This window comes from Cladophialophora yegresii (assembly GCF_000585515.1).
Source record: "Cladophialophora yegresii CBS 114405 chromosome Unknown aczIN-supercont1.3, whole genome shotgun sequence".
NCBI classification, from domain to species: domain Eukaryota; kingdom Fungi; phylum Ascomycota; class Eurotiomycetes; order Chaetothyriales; family Herpotrichiellaceae; genus Cladophialophora; species Cladophialophora yegresii.
In genome coordinates this window covers 2,383,020-2,408,649 of record NW_006913047.1, presented here as the reverse complement: position 1 = coordinate 2,408,649, position 25,630 = coordinate 2,383,020, and the positions used below count along the sequence as shown (strand labels likewise).

At 54.0% G+C, this 25,630-nt stretch overlaps 9 protein-coding genes across 9 annotated transcripts; 4 read left to right on the top strand and 5 right to left on the bottom strand.

Annotated features, from left to right (window-relative positions):
- Positions 1–53: 53 nt before the first annotated feature.
- A1O7_04609 (uncharacterized protein) lies at positions 54–2,318 on the top strand (the record flags this gene model as incomplete). The annotated part of the gene is made up of 1 exon (XM_007758619.1): positions 54–2,318. The coding sequence occupies one exon, from the start codon at positions 54–56 to the stop codon at positions 2,316–2,318; it is 2,265 nt and encodes a 754-aa protein (XP_007756809.1).
- Positions 2,319–3,225: 907 nt separating this feature from the next.
- On the bottom strand, positions 3,226–4,331 carry A1O7_04608 (uncharacterized protein; the record flags this gene model as incomplete). Its single annotated transcript, XM_007758618.1, has 3 exons — positions 3,226–3,573; positions 3,626–3,941; positions 3,997–4,331. The coding sequence occupies 3 exons, from the start codon at positions 4,329–4,331 to the stop codon at positions 3,226–3,228; spliced, it is 999 nt and encodes a 332-aa protein (XP_007756808.1).
- Positions 4,332–4,859: 528 nt separating this feature from the next.
- A1O7_04607 (uncharacterized protein) lies at positions 4,860–5,937 on the top strand (the record flags this gene model as incomplete). Its single annotated transcript, XM_007758617.1, has 2 exons — positions 4,860–5,505; positions 5,648–5,937. The coding sequence occupies 2 exons, from the start codon at positions 4,860–4,862 to the stop codon at positions 5,935–5,937; spliced, it is 936 nt and encodes a 311-aa protein (XP_007756807.1).
- Positions 5,938–7,056: 1,119 nt separating this feature from the next.
- A1O7_04606 (uncharacterized protein) lies at positions 7,057–7,974 on the bottom strand (the record flags this gene model as incomplete). Its single annotated transcript, XM_007758616.1, has 1 exon — positions 7,057–7,974. One exon carries the CDS (start codon positions 7,972–7,974, stop codon positions 7,057–7,059), a length of 918 nt encoding a protein of 305 aa, XP_007756806.1.
- Positions 7,975–10,029: 2,055 nt separating this feature from the next.
- On the top strand, positions 10,030–12,055 carry A1O7_04605 (uncharacterized protein; the record flags this gene model as incomplete). The annotated part of the gene is made up of 4 exons (XM_007758615.1): positions 10,030–10,112; positions 10,166–10,288; positions 10,355–10,943; positions 11,015–12,055. The coding sequence occupies 4 exons, from the start codon at positions 10,030–10,032 to the stop codon at positions 12,053–12,055; spliced, it is 1,836 nt and encodes a 611-aa protein (XP_007756805.1).
- A 997-nt stretch (positions 12,056–13,052) lies between these two features.
- A1O7_04604 (aminopeptidase) lies at positions 13,053–14,634 on the bottom strand (the record flags this gene model as incomplete). The annotated part of the gene is made up of 2 exons (XM_007758614.1): positions 13,053–13,688; positions 13,750–14,634. 2 exons carry the CDS (start codon positions 14,632–14,634, stop codon positions 13,053–13,055), a joined length of 1,521 nt encoding a protein of 506 aa, XP_007756804.1.
- Positions 14,635–17,049: 2,415 nt separating this feature from the next.
- Positions 17,050–18,060, top strand: A1O7_04603 (uncharacterized protein; the record flags this gene model as incomplete). Its single annotated transcript, XM_007758613.1, has 1 exon — positions 17,050–18,060. The coding sequence occupies one exon, from the start codon at positions 17,050–17,052 to the stop codon at positions 18,058–18,060; it is 1,011 nt and encodes a 336-aa protein (XP_007756803.1).
- A 115-nt stretch (positions 18,061–18,175) lies between these two features.
- Positions 18,176–19,629, bottom strand: A1O7_04602 (uncharacterized protein; the record flags this gene model as incomplete). Its single annotated transcript, XM_007758612.1, has 3 exons — positions 18,176–19,031; positions 19,080–19,459; positions 19,585–19,629. 3 exons carry the CDS (start codon positions 19,627–19,629, stop codon positions 18,176–18,178), a joined length of 1,281 nt encoding a protein of 426 aa, XP_007756802.1.
- Positions 19,630–21,155: 1,526 nt separating this feature from the next.
- On the bottom strand, positions 21,156–25,391 carry A1O7_04601 (alkaline phosphatase D; the record flags this gene model as incomplete). Its single annotated transcript, XM_007758611.1, has 1 exon — positions 21,156–25,391. One exon carries the CDS (start codon positions 25,389–25,391, stop codon positions 21,156–21,158), a length of 4,236 nt encoding a protein of 1,411 aa, XP_007756801.1.
- Between the last annotated feature and the right edge of the window lie 239 nt (positions 25,392–25,630).

The following is a 25,630-nucleotide window of genomic DNA, read 5'->3' as shown; positions in this document are numbered from 1 at the left end:
CATCCTTTGCAATTCGAGCCACTCCAGGATGCTCATCTTACCGCGCCGACCACATGTCACAACCGCTGCCACCTCTCGCTTCACGCACTGCGCCCAGGAACATCGAGGAAGTCTCCAAGCGCAAGCAGCCCAAGAGTCGCAATGGCTGTATCACCTGCAAGGCAAGGCGCATGAAATGCGATGAGTCGAAGCCGACATGTCAGCAATGCAACCGCCGTGGAGTCCCCTGTGGTGGCTATCCGAAGTACCTCAGGTGGAAGTCAGTCGGCCCAAGCAAAGACGATGGCCTACCTCAACTGCCGCAGGTCCACATGATACCGGCGGAGGGCCAAATTACCATTCAACCCGTGGAGAGTGATATTTCGACTTTGCATAACATCCGATCTGCACCATCACATCAGCAATCCGAACAGAGGTCTAGAAAGATCATCAGGTCTTCTACTGACGAAACTACGGGAACGCAGCTATCATTCAACAAGACTGCCGTTATCGAGCGGAGGGAACCGATTCCAGATGTCGATTGCGATGACGACGATCCCAGTATAAGCGGCGGAGGCAGCGTAGGGTTGCCAAAGGTTCAACAGCTGCTGAGTTTGCCATCTCTCGTCGAGGCCGGTCGTCTTCTGTCAACTCCGGGTACGGATGATAGTCCATACCAATCGTCACCCTTCAATATTTTCGCGCTTCAGGGAGACGGCGGAAGTCTGCAGTTCGATGACAGCGATTGGAATACGTATGGGCTTGAAGGTCTGTTTCGAGGGACAGATGTAGCGTGGGAGCCCGGTACTGGCCTTGTGACTCTGGAGCAGCACGAGTTCGAGCTCAGCAACGATACAGCTCGTGCATCGCTAACGGCGCTGTCCGACGGCGTTCGCGGGAATGGTATACAACTACCCACCCAGGAGACACAGGCTGCGACTATCACCCGAGAAACGATACAGCAGCTGTTCGAAAATCGAACTTGCGGTATTCTCTCCATCAAAGAAGACCAGACGAGGAACCCATGGCGGACATTGGTCTGGCCACTGGCTACTCACTGTACTGCACTCTACCACGCGCTTGCTGCAATGGCTTGTCTTCACACATGCAAGCTCCAGCCCCAGTTCCGGCTCCCAGGATTACAGCATTTTGAGCACAGCATGAAATCATTGAATGACAACAGCAACATGCCACTGGAGAAAATTGTCGCCACCAGGTTGGCGTTGGCGCTCGCCGCCTCATGGGATCATGAGAAGTCGTCAACCGTCATCGACCATACCAATGCAGCAAGAATACTGATCCGACAAGCGAGCGACAAGGAACGGATATCAGAGCTGCTTCCCACCGGATTGAGCCGTCTAAGCTTTTTTGCCAACACATGCCTATATATGGATGTCATCGCTCGTCTGACGTGCGTCGATCCCCAGAGCTCGCACGATTCCGAGTTTATGGCAGCTTGCAGTATGCTAAGCAGCTCAATCCCAAGCAAACAACAGCTTGACCCACTCATGGGTTGCGCAATAACACTATTTCCTCTAATCGGCCGCTTAGCAGAACTTGTTGGACGCGTTCGAAAGCGAACCGAGAGGCGCAATTCTCCGACCATCATATCGAAAGCCATCGAGTTGAGAATGGCGATAGAAGGATGGGTCCCGCTGATAACCTCGCAGGGGCCGGTCGGAGTCAACACCAGTCTTGCGGATTCGATACAAACGGCTGAAGCATATCGATGGGCGTCCCTTCTTCTTCTGCGGCAAGCGGTACCTGAGCTTCCGTGGGCACATTCGTTCTGGGAGCTGGCATCGAAAAGTCTAGTCTTCCTTGCTACAATTCCACTTTCGTCACGCACTACGATTGTACAGACTTTCCCTCTGCTGTTGGCTGGATGCGAGGCTACCGGGGACGATGATAGAGACTGGGTACGTGAGCGCTGGAGTCTTATGTCCAGATGCATGATTGCTGGGATTGTTGACCGATGCAAAGAGATCACGACCGAGGTCTGGCGTAGGCGGGACGAATATGAAATACGCCATGGACTGCGTTCCAGGTCTCACTACAATTCACCATCAACAGGAGAACGCAACCCTTCCAGGGCTGGTCAGACGCCCGACATTAGTGCCCAGGAGCCTGCGTTGCAAGAAGCAAAGTGTTCCGACCCAGACGCATTACCTTCCGCGGAACACCTGGATTTCCCGGACAGTGCTGCCTTCAAGAAGGGCATAGATCCAGTGACGAGAGCTGGTCACTTACACTACACTGTGAAAGGCCATCTGCACTGCTTCGGCGTCATGAAGGATTGGGATTGGCATGGTAAGCTGCCTGTCTACTCTTCGCGCTGAGGCCACGTAGGCACATTTGCTAATGCTAATGGCGCAACATAGTGTTTCTGGGCTGAACAGGTCTCTCATCCATTTGGCCGCATTTGGGCTAGATAATCTGTGCGACCATCGCAATGTCGACATCGCCCGCACGATGCCATCCTCTGTGCGTTCTGGTCTGAGGGAAGCCAGATAATTCAACTCTGCAACGGCCTGCTTAATCGGACTTCTTTTGGACACCCACGGTCAAGGACCCGGCTTCGGCTTGGACCAGAAGGCAAAGGCAGTGCTGCGTTGAGAACAAACCCTTGTCTTGTGGGTGACACCTCCTCGTCATCGACATCGCCAATATATCTGAGTCCTACGCGCTGCAACAACTGCGGTCCAGCCCTGCTACGTGGTCGAAGTGTGCGGAGGCGAAGTCGCGGGATGGTAAGGTCGCTTCGGATGCGCTTCGGCCAATGGCCTTGTTTCCGTTGCCGCACCATATCTAACATTGCCTGAACAGGAAGCAAAGTCCGACGCTGGTATCACATTCTCATTGGCGTCTGAAGAGGATTCGAAGGCAATCTTGACTTTATCTCCCTCGTGCCTGAGCGGTTGATGACACTCTCCGGGCCATTGTTGGAGTTGATAATCTTCCAGTGTGTACCGGAGATTCCAGCCCATAGTGACTCAACGGGTAAACATTTACTTGTCCAGAGTTACACTGGCGGAATGTTCAACGTCACCAAACATTATACACAATCAGTCACGGTTGCTGCGATCGCGAGAGCTCCTCGACGCCGATCGATAGGACCGCTTCTGCGTAAACTACATCGGACACGTCTTGCTTGTCATTACACAATCAACTAAACCCTAATTTGCATGGATGCGACGCCGTCCATTCTGAGAGCTCCCTCGCTATGTCAAACGGAACGCAACAACGTCAAACTGGGACAATCTCCTTGTTGGTACAGCTGAGCCACTCCTCCTGCTGTTTCAGGAACTCCTTGATCTTCGCCACATCCGTTGGGTTGCCGGCCCGATGGTGCTCTCGCAGCATGTCTAGCATGATTTGCAAGCGTCCCTGCAATACTTCAACTCTGTACTCTGTCCATTGAAAGTACAGCTCCGAGTGGTCGGAGATCGGTCGAATGCTGGTCAGGACCGAGGAGTCTGGAACAAGCGGATCACGTGGACGGAACGATGTGATCATGGTGATGCGCTCAGCACCTCCCACGGCGGCCAGTGCCTGGTGGGTGATGTGCCTGCCTTGAAGGACCACGGCAGATCCCTACGGAATAAATCAGTAAGTGACTGCACAGCCGAACGATCGGGAAGCCTACCATTTGTGGTCCACGGACTTTGATGATCTCGCCGGAGCCGGTCTTGACCGCTGTCTCGCCTCCAATCATCTGTGAAGCATCGCTCATCATTACTACGCACACAAAGGGGTAGCTGTCGACATGCCACTTGGTCACGGGAATGTCATCGTTGGATTGGTTCACCAACTTCCCGGGGTTCTTGAGTGGCTCTTGCACGGAAACATTGATGTTGCCAATATCAATGTCGATCATGGGTATCAAGTCAATTCCGGCGATTTTCGAGACGATGGCGAGCGTCTTCGGGTTTGTCCAGGCATCGTACATGAAGGGGGCATATCTTCACCAGGAGTCAGCTCAGGCACTGCAGCGTCTCAGTAGACTCGTCGACCTACTTTGGACAATGTCCCCTCAGCTGACACCCAGCAAACTCGGTGCTGTGCATACAGTTCTCCCACACTTCATTTGTGAAGATCTCACCCCTCATGATGTTAACGGCTTCCTCGGTAAACAACGGGAACGGCTCCGAGATGGCTATTGGCGAGATACCCACATCCTCCGGGAGCCCGATGTCCTTCATCCCCAGCACTTTGGGAGCTTCGCGGTAAGCCAGGTGGGTGTCAGGCTGAAAAGCTGGGCGTGACCTTGTACTGGCGCTGCTCAGCTTCTCCTTGATGATGGGCTTGATGTCGAACTTGTGGGCAGCTGGTCTTGAGTCAACTTCCGCCATCGTCGAGTATCACAGTGCTGTCGATGTGTCCGTTGAGTGCTTTCCGTGTGCGTAGTCGACACCGACGCCCAGGTGAGAAATCGTCTCTGAAATATACAGTACTTGAACAATGCCAGCTCATCACTTCATCAGATGGTGCTGATAAGCATGTGATAGCCATCTCGTATGGATTAACCGACCGGTTCGGATATCGGACCGCCATTGTGCTGGTGGTCTTGACTATTCCGCTTCACCGAAGTCCAGACCATTTAGAACCGAGACCAAACAGGAAATCGAGTCCAAGCCGGCCTCGACCATCCGATTGGGCAGTTCAGCAAGGCTCAATGGGCGTCAATCGGATCTCGGACTTGAGCGCCATCGCGCGGATGGTGGACGAGGAATGTGGACTTGACTGCCGTTTCCTTCAAGGCTATGTCATGGGCAAACCATTATCGAGTCGAAGACGGAGCCGCAATAAATAGACCTCTCCAGCAAGTCGCTACTTACGATGGCCAACAAACGAGACCGCATTGACATCGTGCAGCAACCATGGGGTTGTCAATGTTCGACCTCCCGACCCCTATTGATTCGTCCTATCAACCATCCACATCTATAGCGCGCATCCCAGCGAGCTCTCCGATCGACGACATACTCGCCATAATTGAAAGAGACGGAGGTGTGATTTTAACCGATTTCGCGACCCCGGAAGACCTTGCTGCTATCGACCGCGACGTGGAGGCTCAACGGACGCAAACGCGATCGACAGAACAAGGCGCACTGAAACTCATCCCCAAAGAAACGCTCGCGGTGCCGGGTCTCGTGGGCAAATCGCCGACAATGACGCGGATATGCGAGTCCCCGGTTCTGGAACAACTCCGCACGTCAATCCTTCAGGAGAAATTCAGCGTCATTCGCGAAGACATTGTCGAGGAGCACACGATCGACCCGCTGCTCAGTATCAGCATCACCTTTTATATCGGGCCTGGCGCGCCCCGGCAGAGACTGCACAGAGACGACAACGTGCATGGAATCAGACACGATGGAGGGGCGTTTGATTTGAAAAGGGCCAGCCAGTTTGGCTGTCTGATTGCCGGGTCAAGGACGACTCGGCAGAATGGCGCCACCATGTTCATCCCGGGGTCGCATCGATGGGACGACAAGCGGGTGCCGAAGCCCGAGGAAGTCTGCTTTGCTGGTGAGTCTTGCCTACCTAGTGTCTTCATACTGAACCACGTCGGGGTACCGGACCCGACACCAAGCGCACAGTACATGTGTGCATGCGTATGCCAACATCGCTTCGCTCCGAGGACCTCTCGCTGACGTGACCACATCGGCAGAGATGGACCCGGGCTCCGCGCTCATCTTCCTGGCCTCCTGCTACCATGGTGGCGGCGATAACTCGACGCGGGACGAGGTCCGACGAGTACACGGCCTGTTCTTCACCCGCGGCAATCTACGCACGGAGGAGAACCAGTTCCTTGCCGTTCCCCGAAGTGTGGCCCTTGGAATGAGTGAAAAAATGCTCTCCCTGCTAGGGTACAAGAAACCGACCAGCGTGCTTGGTGTGGTTGACAATGATGACCCGGCGGTAGATTTGCGAGGGGTGCTGGATAGGGCGAACGCGTAGGTGGTAAGGTAGTGAGGTAATTATAACATAAGTGAGTAAGGTAGAAAGGAGATTGCGTGCTGTACCCGTTGTCTAAGACCTTCTTAGAAGACTGTAGTCGAATGTCCTTGTAGAAATACTGCTTCCAGCGCGTTCCTTGCCCTTGCGGGCGCGAGATGGTCTCACGCTGCCCGCAGACGTCGCTGATCCGTGGGCTTTCCATACTCATACGGTGGATGAAAGAACTCAAGCATCAGCAAACTGCAAGTCAGTAGATGAGCTTTCATGCTACGTATATACTAATTAAGTACTCTACCGTGTCAAAGCAGCCGAGGTGTCGACGCGTCAGTCAGTGTCGGCGTCAGTTTTCAGTTCAAGGTCAGTGTCAGTGTCAGTGTCTAATTATCGAACCACCTCCAAGTCAGCTGCAAATCAATCATCCCGAACTTCATGTTACTCTGTAAAAGTCGTTGCCAGGAAATGGGAAATCCGACTTCCAATTACCTGTAGGCGGTGTTGCCGCCTTCGGGTAATCAATTATGGTCTCGCCACTTTTGACGGGCTATAATTACTGTACGTGAGAACACCGCCTCCCATCTCCCTCCCCTCTCTCGCTCTCTCGCTCTTTCTTCCAACCTGCCTATGTATGTGTTCTTCTGTTCGCTCTGATGCACCCTTTCCTGTCGTGCGTCAGGATAACTGCAGGCCCTTGTCTGCTCATGATGTTTCGTGGTGTGAGTCATGACCTGCTCTGCTTGGTTGCTGTGATGGCTGCCCTCCCCCCACCCCGCTTCACGCGGCCTGGAAAAACCAAGACACAGAGAGACAGAGAGACAGAGAGACAGAGGGACAGAGAGACAGAGAGAGAGGAGACAGAGAGAGAGGAGACAGAGAGAGAGAGAGAGAGAGAGACAGATCTTTGGCAGGCCTAGGGTCGAATTCGGCAGTTGTGGAACGACTTGGGACTGCGCGCCCTGTGAGGCAAGCGAAAGCACCCGAGAGCGTTGGGTACATAGTAGTGCTGGACGTCTATTTGAATGGCACCGGTTTCCCTGCTCCTTAGTATTCTCTACTGTCAAACCCAAACCCAATCTTCTGCGTCACACTGTTCCGAGTCTCACATGCCACGCGAAGATTCCCCTAGAGTTCTGTCTTCCTGACAGCATGGTCATCCGAATCCATGTACCATGCCCATTTCTTACAATGCTCGCTGATCGGGCACCACGAGTTGGGCATGCATGCATCATCACCCATACACAAGCGGACTCTCGCAAGCTGCGCAGCTCCCCTCGCCGCGGCGAACAGGTGATCCTTCGACCCTCGCAAGTAGTCCTGAGCCACGATTTTCTCGTTATCTTTGAACCTATCTCGGATTATTCGTTGGAAATCGGAGGCCGTGACATGGGCGCCGGAGAGGAGCAGGAGATCAAACATGAGATCGTGGTCGTGCAAGAAGCGTTCGAGTGCATGGTCCACCCAGTCCCAGTCCCAATCCGTGGCGTTCGCTCTGGCATCTTCTTCATCCGCCCAGAGGAATTTGACGGAGCCCGGCTTGTGAGGGAATATACCGTCGTCGCGTATCATTGACCGCAGATTTACAGAGGATCGATCGAGATGGACGGAGAGTACCGACTGTATGTGTCTGCCTTTGTATTTTTCGCACTCTTCGTCCGGAACCTCGGTTACCGGATCCAGCCAGATTCCAAAACAGTTGTCCAGGTTATAGATGTGTAAAAGTGAGAGCTGGCTCTGTCTTTGGAAGCTGAGGCGGTCGAGTCCAGCCCATTGGACAAGTTGTCGAATCGGCCGCGTGGAGGTATCACTGGTGCTATTTTCAAAGTCTGGGATCGCCAGGAACACCAAGTTGTTCGATAGTGGCACCGATGTATTCGCTTCGGAGAACAGTGTGCTCATCATCTCCGCGATTGGGATGAGTTCCTCGTAGGTGGCCTGAGGCAAGGTTCCGGCGTGGTGCTGTAGCCGCGTCTGATACCACGATCGTAGCCGTTGTAGGAACGGAGGGCCAATGTTCGTCTCAGAACTTGGTATATCAAGCATTTGGCGCAGACACCTCGACCAGGTGCAGGTGCATGTACTTACTTATTCTCGAGGTCCAGAAGAGGGGGTTCAAGATCAAGATGGTCTCATAGCTTCATGGCTCGAATATATGCTTCGGTTCCGTGTATCAAAGCAACGTCGAAGATCGTACCATTGGCAAATTGAATGCTTGTGGAGCTGAAACCGGATCAGAAAGATTTTCTTTTGCACTTGTTTTGTCTGACGGCGGTGCGTACCCATAACTAGGTGCTAAAGACAAGCCAACACCTGAGAAAAAGCACCTCAGTGTCCCCCTCTATCACCCAAAAGGGCACGGGCCTCCACAGCACATACCTGGGGCTTCTTGGAGACTAAGCGGACGGCAATCATCACAAACAACTGTGGCGTGAACGCAACTCATAAGAGTAACCAGGATGAAGATGATCCATCCAGGGCCCGGCAGTGATGGAGGGCTCGACGAAACCATGTGGGCAGCGGTAACATCACCTAAAGTCGTAAATGTTACTTCCGAATTGGATCAGCAGCAACAGTGAAGATACTGTATCCTCCTGGAAGCTGAAACGCACATTGCGGTCAGGTCAGCGAAGCAGTATTTCAATGTGTCCAAAAGGCACTAAGTTACCATCGGGCTAACAAGGCCCTGACGTTCCAGTACCCGCGCGGCTGGCCTAGGGGGGCGGGAGGATGCCACCTTAAACAATTGAGATTGCCGCAAAGCCTTTGTAGGGCTTTCCCGGGAGAGAAGCGAGATCCATGAATTTGATAATGGATTGGACTTTAGCGGAATGGGACATGTTTAATGATGAAGGACCCCGGGAAAGGTCGCAACGCCCAAAGACAGATCAGCCGCCGCAGATAGGCGCCGGCCAAAGTCTCCAGCGCTAGCCCGCCATCTAGTCTAGACATCAAAGTTGGGTAGAGCCGCTGTAATGTAGGAGACGAGATGGGAGAAGGGACGCGGTTCGAGTCGATTTTGTAAAGGTCGAACAACGGCCTCTCTGTGACGGTGAAGAAATGCAGAGCGACCGTCCCCTCCAGAACCTCGAGGCGCCATGGTCGGGGTAGCGCAGTCAAAGGCAACCATTGTTTCCGAGGAATTGGACGGATCCCTTACTGTTTCCGAAGGGTGACTGTTTCTGGTCCCCAGTGGGGTACATGGTGACTGACAGAGACGAGGACGGCCGAGCAGGATGGCTCCTGATGTCTGCTGTGGGAAGGGACCAGGCGAGAAATCTTGGCACCGGGGGAAGAACCCCTCCAATAGCGGCGGCACTGACTGCCAAATTCGGCGGGAAATTTCCCTGCAACCCGCGTTGTGCTGTAATTACTGTGATAGGTTCAAATTCACCCACAATGGAAATCCCTATCATGCAGATGACGTCATCTGTTGGTATTCCGTGCTCGACGCACCCGAGGTGGCCCACTCTCGCCCACTGCGCCCGAGGGCAGATTCCAGAGATTCCACTCGCTTCGAAGCTCGGCAATCTGTGGCTTGAGAGCTAATGGATGATCACTTCCGTTTCTTCAATCCCTGCTTCGATAGATGATGGATGCTCAACCTCGCTTCTCTGTTCTCAGCGTCTCTGAGTGCGCAGGCAGCGCGCAGCACATGGTGCGAGGTCAACTCACGTCCCACAATGGAACACAAGTAGGTGAGCCCTAGATTGAAACTCCACGCACTCTCGCTGACACCCAGCAGGACGAATCCTCGCTGGGATGAAATCCAGTCTCTTTCGGCCCGGATTCGCGACCGGGCCATGCAGGTACATCTACGACGGTTACAGCCTTGTTCGACGAGGGTGACTCATCTGACCTATTCTCCCGCCCGGACAGCAACTTGTGGACGTCTTCTTGCGGTATAAAGACATAGACAATTACCCGCCGTTGTGGGGAGATGAGGTGAGTATATCCATATTCGGCCTGTAATCAGGCTTGAATATACTGTTGCTAACTATCTCCAGATTGAATATCAGCTCTTGTCCTTTGACGAATCCAGCAAGACCGTAAGACTGCTGCTCGAGCAAGGTAATGTGCTCGACAGGCTCCGTCGACGGGATGAAAGTCAAGAGGCAGTCTGCGGTCATTCGCCGCATGGACGGGATGGAAGTCAAGAAGCAGACCACGCACATTCTCGCCAGGTAGAGTACGACGGCAGACCGTGGTGAGACTCGCCCTTTCTCACACCTCGCAGTGAGAAGCGGAACCCCATTTTCCAACCCGAATTCGGGAGCTTCATGGTCGAAGCTACGCCCGGTGCGCCATATGATGACAGTCTCACGAGCATGTTGAGCGTCCACGGCAACATGGCCAGGCGGTAAGGCGACGTATTCTTTTCACGCAACCTACTAGCATCCGTCTGTACCCTGACAACAACGTTCAGGAGACGAATGATCCAGGAACGGCTAGGCGAGAACGAGGCGGTCGTTACGATACCCGGATTTCCACGCCTAGGCGCTCCCGGATCCTTCACCCAGCCGGGCCTGCCACCTGGAGGGCTATTACTGCGGAGCCAATTTCTCCCGGACGGCCTTGTGAGCACGTATGAGCGATATGGCGTGATTCATGACAACCTCTACACGCGCCGGGAAGGACGTGCCTTCAAGGTCAAGGTGCCTTTACTTAGAGACGAGAAGACGCCCTGGCCCTGGAGAGAATCGAAGCATTTTGACCTGGTGAATGGAGCGCAAGAGCACGACGCTAGAACTCATGGACACGATGCAGAGAACTTCATCTACGGTGACAGTATGTCATTCGGGCCTACCTTCTGCGGCCTCCAAGTCACGCTGCAGGCTCGCAACCTTCGAGAAGCACGCTACCTCCACGACCAACTTTGTCCTGTTGGACCGATCCTGATGGCCCTCACGGCCGGGACGCCCTTTTTCCGCGGCTTTCTCACGGACACGGACGTGAGGTGGAACCTCGCCGCCGCGGCGGTGGACGACAGGACCGCGAACGAGCTGTCTTCAAAGGTATTGTGGTCTACCACGGCTGAGTAACACCAACCTATCGGTTTGCCTCGACTAATACACCGGCCACACAGACAGGAAATGCTCCGATGCAACCCCGCTGGGCCCCCACAGCAATGTATATCGCCGACGACGCACGGCTTCGACCCGAGTATAACAATCCAAGCATTGACCCCGACCCGAACCGTACCATCACGGAGAAACTCCAAAGCAAAGGCATGGACACCCTTCTCGCGTCGCACTACGCCAATATTCTAGTCCATGACCCGATCGCCATGACGGAAAAGGACCTCGAAGCTTATGCGCATGACGACGGCGGTGGCGATACCGACCTCTTCGAGATCCTCCACTCGGCCGTCTGGCCGCACGTGGATTTCAAACTCCCATCCAAGAACGAAGGGCGTGCAGGCTGGAGAGTCGAGTTTCGTCCTCTCGAGGTCCAGCTCACGGATTTCGACAACGCGGCCTTTGTCATTTTCGTGGCGCTCTTGGCTCGCACGATCCTGCATTTCAATCTCAACTTCTACATCCCGATCGAGAAGGTGGCTGAGAATATGACGAGAGCGCACACGCGCAATGCGGTCGTGGAGGAGAAGTTTTTCTTTCGGCGGGGCGTGTGGTCGTCACCGTCGTCCTCGGCAGCCCCTCCGTCCATCGAAACGGAATATACGTTGACGACCGTTGACGAGATCATGAATGGGTCGCGAGGTATACGCTCGGACAGCTCGCAGTGCGGCACTTCTTCTCCTTTTGAAGGACTCATCCCGCTGGTCGAGCGATACGTCCGTGAAGTCTACGGAAGAGGATCCGGAGACACACACAATGGTGAACATGATCACCAACACGGAGAAGATCATCAACCAAAGCAGGAATCAACACACAGAGACGACCAAGGCCATGGGGTCCATCATCTGCTGGGATACCTCGACGTGATCCGTGACAGGGCCTCAGGAAAAACACCCACGCCGGCCACCTGGATGCGACGGTTCGTGCAGACCCACGAGGACTATCATCGGGACAGCGTGGTCTCTGGACGCACATGCTACGACTTGATGTGTTGTATTCGGGATCTTGGGGATCGGGACGCCCGGGACGTATTAGGACAGGGGCACTGATGCTGACTGTGGCTCTGGCTCTGGCTCTGGCTTTGGCTCTGCTCGGCTGAACTGTCCTGCGTACCCTGTCTGTCTGCATGGTTGGGTGGGCCACGGCGTTTAAGTGCCAATCGTGAACATAGTTCTCCAGTAGAGAAGCACGCAGGTATAGAAGTAGGCAGGCAGTCAGGTTCAGGTAGGAAGATAAAATAACATGCAAAGTACATATTCAGCTGTTAGTGTACATTCTAGGTTATCATTCTACCTCCTACACTACAACGCTGGCCACATACCGTATATCTATTAGCAATGGTGGTATAGAGTATATCTATTAGCAATGGTATAGATATACTACAATACCGGGTGCAGAATCGCTATAGCATCGCTAGCGGGCCGGTTGGCCTGAGCACACAACCCACGAAGGACGGAGAAGGAAGGGTGGGCGATTTCTCTAGTGAGACAACTGCTCGAGTCATGTAGCTGCTCATGCATTTTGAGATTCAGTGGCAAAAACAGTACAGCAGTACATGCAGCCTGATCTGGTCACTCGCTGTAGGTCCTCGGTGGTGAGATTGTCTGAGTACGATACTGTAATTACGATACTAGACGCAGCTGCTCCAGGATCGACATTCATTGATTGCGACGCTATGTGTGCAGTGGGACAGGGACATTACAATGGACCATGATATCGAATGGCTACGTGCACGCTCCGTGTGCTGAAGAGTTTGTGAAATATTCACATCTGTCTGGAGTATGTTCGAGCCAGCATGGACTTCCCTCGTTAGGTCGGTCGGGTAGTCGGTGTCTGAATCTGTCTTGTACTGGTGATATCATCTGCACATTTTCCGCCGTATGGAGTACACACGGTCGCTATCGCTATCGCTGTCTATTTGGCGGGGCAGTGTATTGTATCGTCCGAGCTCTCGCACTCACAATCCAGATACTAAGTACTAATATCAGCGTAGATAGGCCGATACGTATTCCGGCAGCTGAGCTATCTACATAGATACCTACGCATCTAGATATTCAGCACGTGCCCCCTTCTGGTACACGCGTGGCTCTTAATGCCCGAGGCCCTCTTCTGTCTGGGCGTACTGCGAACAGCACCCCTCACATCAACGCTGCGAGCGCGCTTTGGCAGGGCTGTTGCACTGACCGGCGGAATCTTGCTCAGATCGGTAGCATACAGGGCGATAGAATTGGCAATGGCCTTGGTGTTCAGCAGGAACGCATCCCAGGCGATATTGTCGATCGTATCGCCTGGTTGGTGGTAGTTGGCGTCGTAAGCCACGTCGGCGGTGCCTCCGAACATGGCCACCTCCTCGGGGGTCTTTGGGTCTTCGGCACCGGTGAACAGACCTCCCGCGGGGATGTTGTTCTCGAGGAAAGGTCCATAGTCGGAGCGCCCGTCGAAGGCCGTGGCGGTGAAGTTCTGGCCGGCGGACGTGAAGAAGGCCTCGAAGTCGGCCTCGATCTCCGCGGAACCCGGCGGGCCGGTCAAGTTGAAGGAGGACCCGTCGCCGTCGTAGATCATGTAGGCGTAGTTCGGTGAGGCGATCATGTCGAAGTTGAGGTACGCGCGGACCTTGGCTGTTTCGCCGGCAGTTTGGTTGAGGGTTGAGACGTAGTATGTACTGCCTTTGAGGCCGAATTCCTGGACACGCAGAAGTTAGCATTTGACTGACTGGGGTCATGTGGGTGAAATAAGGACTTACCTCGGCGCTCCAGAAGCCAAATCGCACGGCGTTCGTGATAGTGAACCTGGTTAGCGCAAGTGCCACATTAAGGATGCCGATGGTGCCGGAGCCGTTGTCGTTGATACCTGGGCCTGCTTCTACCGAGTCTGTGTGAGCTCCGAGGGCGATCACGTTGTCGTGGTCTCCGCCTTTCGTCTCGGCAATCACGTTGTAGGTGGTGCGGTTTTCAAGGATGGCGTTGACCTCGAGCTCGACTGCCACAGGCGTTCCGGCTTCGACTTGCGCAAGGAGTGCCAGGCCATCCTCTTGCGAGATGCTCAGTGATGGCGCATAGTCGCCTGGCTCTGACAACGTCCCCCCGGAGATGGCGCCGGGGACATTGTTGTAAATCAGCGCGCCCAAAGCGCCCGCAGCGGCGGCATTCGATGCCTTCTGTGCGAAAGGACATTCGCCGCGCGAGATGAGCACAACCGCGTTGGCCGATTCCGGAGGATAATCCGCTAGTTCACACCCCAGGTTGCTCACTGCCACAAGGTCCGCGCTCGCCGAGCCGCTACTGTCATAGGTGAACAGGTCGGCTTCCATAGCCTCGCCGTTGACGGTCAACGAGGAGGTTCCGCCGGAGAACAGCTCGACGAAGTCTTGGAGGTAGACATCGTAGTAGCCTGTGGCAAGCAAGGTGTCGTAGAGAAAGTAAACGGTGTCGTTGTGGCCTTTGGAACCAAAGACTCTGTTCCCGCCTGCAGCATCGGCGATCACCTGCAACTGTTGTGCTCCGCTGGTGAGCCCGTCGAGCGATATGAGCGCCTGTAATGCTTCACTAGTGACGGGCGGCAACTCGGTCTCAGTCGCTGCGCATGATGCTGCGAGCGCAGCGAGGACGGGAAGAGTTGAGGAGCGCATGGTCAAACGAGTGAAGGCGGGCAAAGTTCATGAGTGCTTCAGAGGCGGTTCATCCTGCTTTTATTACCTTGACGTACGTTGCGATCACGCGAGCTTGAGCTGGGATCGGGGCCATGCACAGACTTGCATGGCCTGGCGTGTGCGGCCATCTGGACCACCTGTGCAACTTAATGCTTGAACAAACCCACTTGACATGACTGTTTCGGAAGTCGTGCGAAAAGAAGACAGGGCGATCTTGTAGAAAGGGCAGGTGTTGAAGCGTGCATAAGACCTTGGCGGTCGTTGAGCTTGGACACTTGAGGCAGGCGGGATAGGCTGACCATCCGGAGAAGATAGATTGAGGAAGGTAGCTACCATTAATCCTGAGCATAGCTTGGTCGATCGGATCTTGGCGAACATTGGCACGCATGGTGACTGCGTGGCTGATTGGCGAGGAACGCTGGTTTTCCCAAGATTGAAGTCTTGGAAGAGGCGGGGGATTCAAGCTTCCGATAGCGACGTCGTATCGGCCGGCTCGAGTGCCTGGGCATGGCCAACTCACGAGCAACAGCACCGTGTGACCGTTGCGAAATGTCACCGACTTCAGCAGAATAGGATGTCATCAGTGTGCAGGGGGATCCGCGCACAGAGCTCCCATTCAACAAGCTATGATTTAGAACGGCAAACGGGTAGATGTAGCCAGAAGAGCCCGGGCTGCAAATCAGCGAATGAACAGCCGTTATCAATCCCGTATGTAGCTTCTCGTGCCCTCAGGCGGAAAATCTAAAGCACGTATTGACTGTCGGCTACGCTCTCATGAATCTCATAGTTAGTATTCGAGGGTACCAGCCAGGTATGTCGCTGCTTGTGACCGACTGACCGTGTCCTGTAAATGCAGCTGGGCCGGCTTCCAGCGAGATAAAGCGCTGCACCTCTTCTCCAAACCTCTGCTCCAGGCAAAGTCAATGATGAAAAGTGCGTTTCGCATCACAAGGCGATAGTGGAAGGCCTCGGACACAACGGCAAGAGGCCTCTCTGCGCAAGGCGGGGCAGGCCTTCCGCCACAGTTCAAAGAATATCTTGAGCGTATCGACCCCTCGTAAGGGGAATCCTAGCGGTCAAGCTGAGGAAGAACAGGTACTACACTTGATCTGAGCCGGAGAGGCAAAGAGTGTTGGAGGAAAGGAAGAAGTGAGTTGGGCATAGGAGATATTTATATCTGTTCAAAGTAGGCTCCAAAGGGAGAAAATAGCGAGACGCACGCTGCTGCCTGCTGCGGCGCGCCGACACCTGCGATCAAGTGTTGCTGCCTGCGCCGAGGCAATGCCCGACATTGGCGGATGGCTACCTGCAGCCAGCCATGTGTCTGTCGACTTGAACGACGGATTACCGTGTGGGGCAATGTAGGAGTCAGGTCTCATAACGTCCACACACTTCTGATCTGGCAATGATAGTCCGCGGGAAAGGAGAAGGCACCGCAGGCTGACTGCCTGTTGGCCGAAGCGCTGCGCACGCTTCAGATGGAACAGCAAATGAAGCAAGGGAGCAGCAACTTGCAGCTCTCTTCACAGTACCTACCTCTTCGTCAGACCCTACACAAAGCAGAAGGTACGATAAGACGGACGAGTCTTTCGCCTTACAAGGCGGCAACAGAGGACCTCGAACACGGTGCAAAGACACCCAGGCAAGGCAGAGGGTGTCTCAAGCGAAGTCCCAAATAAAAAGATAATCTTCAAAGTCGAACACCGTGGTCTCATATCACAGATTCAAACTCATAAGAACAGATCCTACCTCTGTACTCCGTACGCTGTCAGTCAGTGGCAGTCCATAGATAGAGGCGGGTGACTGGAGGGCAGCACGAACACTTGATTTACTGGTGTGGTTGTTAGTGGAAGTTTCATGATTGAATGGAAAGGACACCTCGGTAAGTACGTACGCCTAATTAGAGGCAAAGAGAGCCGGTTCTTTTCCTACTGTGGTAAAAAAAAAGGCCTGGGGAGAAATGCGTCTGGCTTGGCGGGGTTCGTTGTGTTTTGGTGGCGGGCCAGCTCTGCAGCCTTGCCAGCCTCGTAGCCTCGCAGGCGAACCTCGGCAGTGTAAAGCCCACAAACCCACACGAAAACTGAGGTTCATACATAGGAGCGATCAGGCCCGCCATCAACAAGCGTAGAGAAAAAGCAGAACGACGTCAGTGTACGAGTCGTCCTATTAGACTGCTTGTTCGTCAAACTACTAGTATTGATGCTGTCAAGCTACGCAACCCAAGCACGACTCTATTGACGGTTGACGTGTGCCTCACAACGGTAGGTCGAACTCACCATGCCCCGTTGGATACCTCACCGTCATGCCTACTACCTATTATGTTTCAAGACATCCTCGAGCCCATGATCATCTACATCTACAGACAGATCCCCACGCAATACGTACGTCGCAGGCATGACCCGACGACCCACGCTCCCATCCTCCCTGATCAACACCCTCACCTCGCACACCGGCCCCATCAACGCCCTGACCTTCTCCTCCCTCGGCGGCACCTACATCCTGACAGGCAGTTCCGACCGCCAAGTGCACCTCTCGCGGACAGAACCCTCAGCTACTCATCAGCCGTCGCGCCCCATCCAGAAATACGCCGCGCACGGGTACCCGATCCTGGACATCGCGGTCTCCGCGGACAACCAGACGTTCGCGAGCGTCGGCGGCGATCGAAGTGTGTTTCTATGGGACGTGCAGAACAACGAGGGTACAAGTCGGCGGTTCGGGAGTAATACGTCGCAGGGCCACACCAGTCGGATCACCTGCGTGTCGTTTGCGGGGGGCGGGGATTCCGTGCTGGTCAGCGGGAGCGACGACACGAGCGTGCGGCTGTGGGATGTCAAGTCGCGCGACGGCCGGCCGCTGATGGTCCTGGAGGAGGCCAAGGATGGGATTTCAGCACTGGTTGTCCCGGACGCTGGCCCCGGGCATGAGATTGTCGCGGGCAGTATTGATGGACGGGTGCGCGCTTACGATGTCCGCACGGGGAAGGTCACGGCGGATGTGTTCCCAGGGGCCGTCACCAGCCTGGATATTAGTGCAGACGGAAAGACGTTACTGGTGGGATGTCTGGACGGGCGGATCAGAATGATGGATCGCAGTGATGGGACTTGTCTGAGGGCGTTCCCTCCGGAAGATGACGATGAGGCGGGAGGGTATAAAAATGAGAGTTTGAGGCTGAAGAGTTGTTTTGGCATGAATGGCGGGCTGGTGCTCAGTGGGAGTGAGAGTGATGGGAGTGTCAGGGCTTGGGACGTTCTCGGCGGAAATAACGTCGGGAGCGTGCAACTCAGTCCGACGGGCAAGGTCATCAGTGTGGTCAAATGGCGAGAAGGAAGTCAGGCGCAGGGAAGACAAAGTCTATGGGCTGGAGGCGGTGCCGATGGTACGGTCAAGATATATGCTGAGGGATGAAAACGAATCTCGGGTCAAGAGCCAGGAGGACCCAACTTTTTTGGACCTGGGCGTGCCATGGATTTTTGTGCCCCTCCGCCAACAATCCAATGCAATGCCCACCCATCTCCCAGATTCACGTCTCTGCGTCACCGACTCGCTTCATTCCGTATTCCAACGCCGCGAGCGCCTTCTCCAGCTGATTGGCTCTCACAATGACCGTCCCTGCCCTCGCCGTGCTCAAGAATGAAATCTCAATGGGATCTCCCGAGCCTGTAGACCCAGGACTCGGGCTCAGCTCTGTAGGATCCGTATCGCCTTGTGCCAGCCGGCCCGCCACCCCACAAACAATGCCGGTAGCCTCGAGAGGAAGCTCGCGCAGGTCAAGCGTTATCGGCAGCAGCGCATCGTCTTCTGACTTCGCACCTAACAAGGAACCGCCGAGGCGATCAATTAACCGATGTTCGAGAAGCACGGCTATCGGCTCGCCCGAGGTAATGGTAAGAGACAGAAACTTTGCGCCAAAATCCAGTTCCGGTGTCGGAGGAGGCACCCCAAGTCCGACGCCTGACCTCGCTGCTGCGCCGCTCCCTGGCGCCGCCGTGGCGAGTAAGACTTGAAGAAGATCGTTCTTTAACCGTTCCTCGGTCGCTTGGTTATACTCCCTGCTTCCAGCACAGTTTGCTAGCAGGATGTTGCCGTCCACCGCTGGGCTCACATTGTTCCGCTTCAGCTTCGTGAAGGTCCGGATTTGAAGTTCAGGAATGTCCTTGGCCGGCGGTGTAGTAGGAACCGAGCTCTCGTGGCAAGTCGGAGATGTAGCAGGCCTATGTGGTAATGTCGGCGACGACGGCGAAAGCTGTGACACAAATGCATCGACAGTCTTGGAGAAGACGAAGCCTCGTTGTTGGAGAGCTTTGGTAACGGTCCGTTGTGATCGAAATGGGACGAGAATGTAATCGGAGAAATAGGTCGTGATGAAGAAAATGCTTCTGTTCCTCTCGTCAGGCAGCACCAACAAGTTGGGAATGAGTACTTACATTCCAGCCATTGCAAGCGGAGAAGTGAGCTCTAATACCCTTTGGCCAGCATCGAGTCCTTGGCCGTCTACTTGGACGACAATATAGTCTTCGGAGGTGATCTGAATTTCCGTCTTGCCTTTTCCCTTTCCGCTCGCGTACAGATTGTTCAGGAGATCAGCAAGGGGCCGCACATAGCGGTCCGCAAGATATCTCGAGCAAATGATGGAACACTCGATAGGAGTGATTGAAATGTTAAGGAAGTCGTGCCGATTTGTCCACGAGATCTTTGCTGCGTCGTCATCGTGATCTTCGCCAAATAATAGGCGCAAGATCGGCTGTAAACAAAGTGCGTACAGCTCGATGGGAATGTGAATGAGAGCAAGGTGTGGTTCCTGTGTCTCGAGGGCCACGTTAGTTCAGCTGCCCAGCTCAGCCGGTCGTGAGAACACTTTGATCCATCGGCCAAGGGGGTAAAACCGCCTTGATGAGACAGGCAAGCCAGGGCGGAGCTCGGCAAACTCACCAGGAACGATATCTGCGCCGAAATAAGATTCATCGAGTCGGTCATGTCGCCGTCGTGGTCCTTGGCTGATGACACGGTTCCCGGTTCTTCCGCTACTGGTGGAATCTTCTTCCTATCACCTCAAAAGTTGAGAATCCCGTGATGGGCGCCCGAAGATGTCGTCGCGATCCCGAGCTCAGCTGTCCGGAGTTGATCGAGAGCACCACTTCACTTGATAGTTGACGGTGGTCTGTAAAAAGTCAAGATCGAGGTCCACATTCTGGTCATATGGCTATTCTAGGGAAACTGGCCGGGTGGAAAGGACTTTTGATGAAAGGGAACAGCGAAGGAAAGAGAATGAAAATGGAAACCAGCAGGAACGTGAGATCGTGGGTCGGACCGCTGCATGAACGTGATTGGCAAGTCCATGATCCAGAAAGCTAGTCACGCTTACCTTTTACAAGATAAGAAACGTGGGAAGAACAACATGTAAAGGAGCAATTTGGTGGGAGAGTATCATGGCATTTGATCGGATTTTGCGTCTGCGCTCGTCGAGTTCCCCGGCGTCTGCGGTATCGGACGGTGCAGTCGTGTATCCTGAGCGAGCAAGAGACGGCCAATCCGACAGCTTCCCAGGCTGCGAATCACGTATTTCGCAACAATGAGAATTCCTGCGGACCTATCGACACTCGGGTCATGTGCATGTTGGTACGAAGTGAGCACGCTGAGTGCGTGGTCCTCGACGTGGGTTGACGATGTGGGGAAGCCCGCGTTCGATCATTCGACATGAAGTTGCATCACAGCGAACGTGTCTTACGCTCGGTAGCGTGGGGGCGCACCCAACCCTCAGCTGTTGAGCGGATCTGACGTGAGTGAGTGTGGCGTGGAGAAAGGCAGGAACACCGCAGGGTCGTCGAATCAGCATCAGACAGGAAGAGGGGTGGGCGAGTGGAACATGTGGCCAGGGGGTGGAAGCGCTCGGGTGAATGTGAACCCTTCGACAAAAACGGGCGCCCGTCGGAAAAGCTAGCGGGGCAGTGCGTAAGTGCGAACACCGGGGAACCAGCGACGACCTCAGACCAATCAAGGTTGTAATGACGTGCATTCTGCGTTGCGCAAGCGTCGATTCGTGAGCATCAGGAGACAGTGGAAACGGCAGCGGAAGTAAACCGGCCGAGTGATCCATAATCTGGATGTCGCAGTGTCGAAAATGCAGTCCTGCTCTCTACTGACTTCGCCTTCTCTCATGGCGCGACGGTGTAACGAGGTGGCATTCCCACATGTTCTCGAGCATGTGGTGGTTGCTGGATAGTGTGGAAACGAGCGCCGTGCTCAGACTGCGGGGGCTAAGTGCCTCCGTGCGTGCAGAAACGGGTGTCAGGATTGCTAGCCTCGCTGAAGGTCCAATCATTCGAGGCTCCATCTGGCAGCAGCATTCGACTGGAGCGATAACAGGGTCGCTTCTGCGTGACTGAAAACCCTTACTCACCATCAATCACTCTCAGCTCAATGCCATCAACATGCACAACCGGCGCTCTGAACCTGAGTGTTTCCGCTGCCCAACAAATCTGTCACTAGCGAGGAGCTCAAATTCATGAAGTTCCCCGCGGCGTTGCACCTCGTCCTCCTCGAGATGCACCACCTCTTCCTCGTCCACGACCCCGTGGGGTAGAAGGTTGATCCAGGCTAGACGGCGGAGGAACGTGGTTTTGCGCCTTGAGCCGAAAGTTCGGGTTGTGTTGCACAACACCAGCTTGAGGGTCGCCGCGATCAACGACCGTGTAGCCGGCGCGACTGACATGTCCCATGCCTCCACGTCCGCCGGAAGGATACTGGCCGTTTGTTACATTGCCACGGCTTCCATTGGTAGGCGGGCCGTTTCGAAAAGGCATGGCTCTTCCATTCTGCTGGCCACGACCCGCAGTGCCGTTCACGTTTCCACGGCCCGGGCCCTGTCCTGATACGGCTCCTCGCCATGACCCTCTCAATGCCGGGGGTGCCTGAGCTGGGCGCAGTTGACCCTGGCCATTGATCCCAGGTAAGCCATAGCCCGGAACAGTCAGCGGTGTCGCTGCTCTATTTGTTTGTCGAGTTGCACTCGCTTGAGACGATGCAACAACTTGACGATTGCTGAGATTCAGAACCGACCATGTCGGAACAGTTGAACCTCTGAACGGAGAGCATCTGTCACCCAATGATGTTCCACTCATAAAAGAAACATCAAAAACGACATCGAGCCACGTCTCTCTTGTCGTCAGGGTGAGGCCCACGATGGTTCCCTTGGAAGCGATTGGCACCTTGCCCGAGTCAGCCACATAGATGACGCGATCTCCAAGACCGAAGTTCTGGTTGCCTAGACGCCACTGCGCATCTGATGGCTTCAGGAGGCCATTCCTTGGGACACCACCGAGCGTCTTGTTCTCCGGAGGTGGTTCAGTGCGGAGTGCCTCGTCTGCTGCTTGCTCTATGAGCTTCACGATCTCTGAATCGAGCTGCTCTGCTTCCAGTGGCACTCTCTCAAAGCTCTTTGACTCGATCTCCTTGAGCCACGTTTGGATTTCCTTGATCTTGGCCTTGGCTTCTTCAGGTGAGCTGCCTGGGAAATACGCAGTAGCCGGTAACATATCGCCCTGAGGGTTGTTGTGGATGCCAGCAATAAACTGTGGAAATCTGATCATGTATTGCTGGATCAGTTGAATTGCTGCCTGGCTGAATTCCCAACCGCTGCCACGCTTGCGCGAGTAGCCCAAGACTTTCAGCTTCTTCGCCTCGAACTTCAGATTGAGACCGAGATTGACTCTTTGATCATCAACGCGAACGGAGAAGGACGAGGTGATCTTCGCCAATGCCAACGCGTTGAGACTCAGACTCTGCGCGATTTGATATGAGGGCACATATGGTGACAGTCGTTCGGCCTGCCTAGCGATGTCGCGTCCGAATTCGACTTGACTGCCTTTTGACAATGCAATCAAGCATTTCGCCTTCCCATTCTCGTGGCCAACAACACTCAACGGGCGTCCGTAGGCATAGTCACCTAAGAAGAAAGCGTTAGTTCCTTCGGGAAACTCTTCCTCAATAGGCAGAGCGGCTTGTTCGATGAAGCGAACATCCTCGCTAATCACGTTCTCGACAACAACCTGTGTGGCATGGATCGTTTCTAGGCCTGGCATCTCTGCAAACTCCTTGACCGTCGAACCGTCATCCAGTTTTTTAAGGCCTTTGAGCATTTCCACATGGACAAGGGACTCGACATCGCCGATCAACATCCCGAGTCTCTTGCTGTAGTATTTCTCGATTCGTTCCGCCTTCCTGTGGAAGTCGTCGATTTCTTTTCCGGAATGTTCAATCGCCTTGACTTGATGGGGAGCATCTCCGTCGGTGGTGATCTGGACATAGTCGAAAAGCTCGTCGGAAACCTTCACAACTTTCGCTTCCTGCAAGAATGGGTAGCCGACATGTACACGCTTATTGAGCAGCACTTTGGCAAACTCCACCTTGGCCCGCGTCTCGGTATCTGACACTGTGACCACCATGCTCTCATTTCGACTGTCTTGCTGGAAGACACTGACGCCATGGAAACCCAAAGAAGCGGTGAAAGGCAGGGTCTTCAGACTCGGAAAGCCAGCCAAAGCTGCAACTCCGAGCTTGACACCCTCGACTAAGCCGACATACGGCTCCAGTCCGTCCATGGTCGGCAATTCGAATTCGTTCTGGATGCAGCGACAGTGCGGAAGATCAGGAAAGATACCAACAAGCGAGGATGGATAGATGTAGTCGACCTCTGGAGAGTAAACAAATTTGAGGCTGACGCCAAAATCGTTTCGCAAGCGCTCTTCTTCCGAGAGCAAAGCATCTTTTGGCGCCATAGCACTGAGCAGTCGCTGTTCCTCGATAAACGGGATTTTGACAACAGCCTCCCATTCCTGTTTCTTGCCGTTCATGTCAAGTTCAAAGTCTCGCGGATAGAAGTCGATGATAGGCGAGTCCTTTGAGGTCATCAAGTCATGGTAGACGGTGGGAACAATCTTCTTGCTTCGATCCGGAAGCACTCCCATGAGTTGCTGGAACGGTCGAAATGGCTGCCCAAGCTGGAAATTCATATCAGCCCCGAGACCCTTCTTGACGTCGGAGATCATGGGTGAGTAGTGATATTGATAAAACCAGGGCCAAGACGCAACTCCACGATAATAGTAGAAAAGAACCCATTGCAGACCCTGCACGTAGTTCTCGGTTAGATGCCGCAAGCCTCCTTCGTTCTCAAGACCCCAGCCAAACTTCTCCTTATAATATGTGTCCTTCCAGTCACGAAATTTCTGGTCGTACTTCTGCTCCATGTCCTTTTGGGCCTGCTCATCGGTAGCCTGTTCGACTTTGGCATGTTCGTAACGCTTTAGGACTCGCATAGTAGCCAGCTGAGATTCTTCATCTTCATCGTCCGAGTCTTCGGCCTGTGGCGCAGGCGGAAACTCGAGCTGAAGAAAGCGGTTACCTTCTTCATCTTCCTTGGTAGACCATTGCAGGTTTAAATCAGTCGCCAGCTGCTGCACAAACTTGCGGTCTCTCGCAGGAAGTGTAGGAGGAAGATTGAAGGGCTGTCTGGTGGCAGGGTCTTTATTGACAGGCGAAATGAAGAACTTCTTGACATTATTGAAGATCTTCTTCTGTTCAGGAGAAATCCTGACGGGCCCACGTGACGCTATCAGCGGCTTCTCTGCAGCTTGACCATTGCGCTTTGCGTCGATCCATTTGGAATCGGCGTACTCCGCTTCAAAGAAGCGATGCTCCACTTCAGACAACTCATCCAGAAGCACTTCCATTCTTTGCAGGTTGATAACGCCCTGCTCGTTGATGTATCCGCCCAGTGTAGGAAGAATCTGCTTGTACTTCTGGAACATAAGCGCCAATGCACCTTCGTTGATGTGCAAGTTCGGAAGGTTCGGCAAGAAATCGTTTCCGACAAAGAAAGCCATGAGAATGAAGTCATCAATAATCCGTTCCATATCGTACTCAAAATCGAGGGCGCCTTCCTGTTGAAGATCTTGAAATTCCAGTTCAAGATATTCTCGTACAACGCAGAGATGCATGAGGTAGAAGTTCTGGTGTTCTAGTTCTTTCGACTTCTTCTGTGATGACCTACCAAAGGTGACCTCTTCTCGAAGCAAGCAGAAATGAGGATCATGACTGAGAAGACCCAACATGATCAAATCTGCATCAAGACCGTAGAGGCAGTGACGGACGTTGGGATCGTACCCAGGCTGTGCTTTGGCTTGGCGGATGTATTCCATAATCTTGTGTTCACCCTCACCAGGTACCTCGTGGCCAGATAAAACGACTTCGACACCCTGCCACTCCACATCCTCGGAGACTTTCTTGCTGATGAAATATTTGAGTTGCTTGGTGAGTTTAGCCATGAACTCGGTACCAGGAGTGATACAGTTGCTGTCAAAGGGCTCTTCTTTGGGGAGCTCCAGGCCCTCCTTGATCGCCTTATCCCTAGCCTTTTCCGCGTCGAGGGCTGTTCGGAAGCGGCGAGAGCGCTGCTGATTCATCTTGGCACGGGGTGCGACACCATCAATTGCCATGAAGAACAGCTTCTTGGGTTTGATTTTGCCGAAAAGGTGCTCAATGTAGTTGAAGATGGCAATGAACATTTTGTCCTCAGTCATCCGGAAAGAAGGAGAGTCGGAGTCTTTGTGAGTACAATTGTGGATGATCCCGTTCATGTCGAGATAGAGACAGTCGAACTCGGGAATACGGTTTTCGGCGATGAGCTGCGAGATGGCCGGATACCGCTCGCTCATCCATCTGAAGAACTTGGGGACACCCATGGTGGCGGTGGGCGCAGAACCACACGAGAGGCGTTGATGTCGGTAGAGAGAGAGCGAATGATGAAGTGACGGTACCTGAACTTCACATACAGGATGCGCAAGTACCAGACGCGCGAGACAGATGAAAATAATCCTGCCTAGATATTTGTGACAGATAGTAGCTAATTGCTTGTTGGTTCGATGATGAGCCGTCGACTCGACGGCGAAAGGCAGATCTGGGGAATTTGGGCTCGGCACCT